Source organism: Peromyscus eremicus, chromosome 1 (genome assembly GCF_949786415.1).
Source record: "Peromyscus eremicus chromosome 1, PerEre_H2_v1, whole genome shotgun sequence".
Lineage (NCBI taxonomy): Eukaryota > Metazoa > Chordata > Mammalia > Rodentia > Cricetidae > Peromyscus > Peromyscus eremicus.
Window position 1 is genome coordinate 44,968,690 of NC_081416.1, and position 1,983 is coordinate 44,970,672.

General features: G+C 64.4%; 1 protein-coding gene across 1 annotated transcript; it reads left to right on the forward strand.

The window, feature by feature from the left end:
• The first annotated feature begins 322 nt into the window (after positions 1 to 322).
• Positions 323 to 1,621, forward strand: Foxb2 (forkhead box B2). Its single transcript, XM_059247793.1, has one exon. The coding sequence runs from the start codon at positions 323 to 325 to the stop codon at positions 1,619 to 1,621; it is 1,299 nt and encodes a 432-aa protein (XP_059103776.1).
• The last annotated feature ends 362 nt before the right edge of the window (positions 1,622 to 1,983 follow it).

The window sequence follows — 1,983 nt, forward strand, 5'->3', positions numbered from 1 at the left end:
AGCGGGGTAAGACTCAGAGAAAACCAAGGTAAAGCTGGCGAGCCTTTCCGGCTACTGTGCGGGCCTGTCCGCGACAGTCCAGACCAAAAGTTGTGAGCACCGTCCAGCTGCTTTGGCCCCCCGAAAAGCCAATCGTGGGGACTTAGGTAGCTCCCAGAAGGGGGAGGACCGAACCAAAGGGGTCCTGGGGGCTGAGAGGGCTCGTGATCCGGGCTGCACAGGTGGAGAGAGAGTTCCAGGGGACACTTAGGCCGGGGGTCCGGCTTCCGAGGGGGCGTCGAGGCCCACTGTGGGCCAGGAGGAGGTGGAGGAGCTTGGGAAGATGCCACGGCCGGGGAAGAGCTCGTACAGCGACCAAAAGCCGCCCTACTCGTACATCTCACTGACAGCCATGGCCATCCAGCACTCGGCTGAGAAGATGCTGCCTCTGAGCGACATCTACAAGTTCATCATGGAGCGCTTCCCCTACTACCGCGAGCACACGCAGCGCTGGCAGAACAGCCTGCGCCACAACCTCTCCTTCAACGACTGCTTCATCAAGATCCCGCGGCGGCCGGACCAACCCGGTAAGGGCAGCTTCTGGGCTCTGCACCCTGACTGCGGTGACATGTTCGAGAACGGCAGCTTCCTGCGGCGCCGCAAGCGCTTCAAGGTCCTGCGCGCAGACCACGCTCACCTGCACGCGGGAAGCAGCAAGGGCGCGCCCGGTACGGGGCCCGGGGGCCATCTGCACCCCCACCACACCCACCACCCGCACCACCACCACCACCACCACCATCACCACCACGCGGCACACCATCACCACCACCACCACCCGCCCCAGCCGCCGCCGCCGCCGCCGCCGCCGACGCACATGGTGCCCTATTTCCACCAGCAGCCGGCTCCGGCTCCGCAGCCGCCGCACCTCCCGTCGCAGCCCGCTCAGCAGCCACCGCCGCAGTCGCAGCCGCCGCAGCCGTCCCATCCCGGCAAGATGCAGGAGGCGGCGGCCGTGGCGGCGGCCGCGGCGGCGGCGGCGGCCGCGGCGGTGGGCAGCGTGGGGCGTCTGTCTCAGTTTCCACCCTACGGGCTGGGCTCGGCCGCCGCCGCCGCGGCCGCCGCCGCCGCGTCCACCACGGGCTTCAAACACCCCTTCGCCATAGAGAACATCATCGGGAGGGACTACAAGGGCGTGCTGCAGGCCGGGGGGTTGCCTTTGGCATCTGTCATGCACCACTTGGGCTACCCGGTGCCAGGCCAGCTCGGCAACGTCGTCGGCTCGGTGTGGCCTCATGTTGGCGTGATGGATTCGGTGGCCGCCGCTGCCGCCGCCGCCGCCGCCGCTGGGGTCCCGGTAGGCCCGGAGTACGGGGCGTTCGGGGTGCCAGTCAAGGCCCTGTGCCACTCGGCAAACCAGAGCCTGCCAGCTGTACCGGTGCCCATCAAGCCCACGCCTGCGCTACCGCCCGTGACCACGCTGCCGCCGGCGCTGGCAGTCCCCACGGCGTCCCAACAGCTGCCTGCTCCTTCCACCGTGTGCGCGGCCGCCGCCTCACCCACAGCCCCGCTCTTGGAGCCCACCGCAGGCAGCACGGCTGACAGTAAGGGAGGCTCCCTGCACTCGGTGTTGGTGCACTCCTAGGGGAGGAGACACCTGGCTGGCGAAAGACTGAGTCAACAGCCGCAGATCGAGGAGGGAGCATCCCTAAGAGGCAGACAAAGTTGGCTTCGAGCAAAAAAAAAAAAAAGAAGGCATTTTAGAAACTGGTCGACAACTCAACAGTGGATGCTCCACTGGTCTGAATAAATGTAACCTCCTGGTGTCTGTGTTTTTACTATCTTGTAAATCAGATTCATGAATGTCCATTTTCAGGTAAGAGTTTCTATTGTAATTAAAAAAAAAAATCGGTAAGTTGTGGGGGAGGGAGCAAAAACGGTTAGGGGAAACTCATTTCAGGCAAAGAGGAAGCGGAGTTCGCCCCTTTCCTGGAGCAGAAGCTGGCG

What these genes read in the sequence shown, in the direction of transcription:
- Foxb2 (XM_059247793.1), top strand. Translation starts at nt 323, where the DNA reads ATGCCACGGCCGGGGAAGAGCTCGTACAGCGACCAAAAGCCGCCCTAC.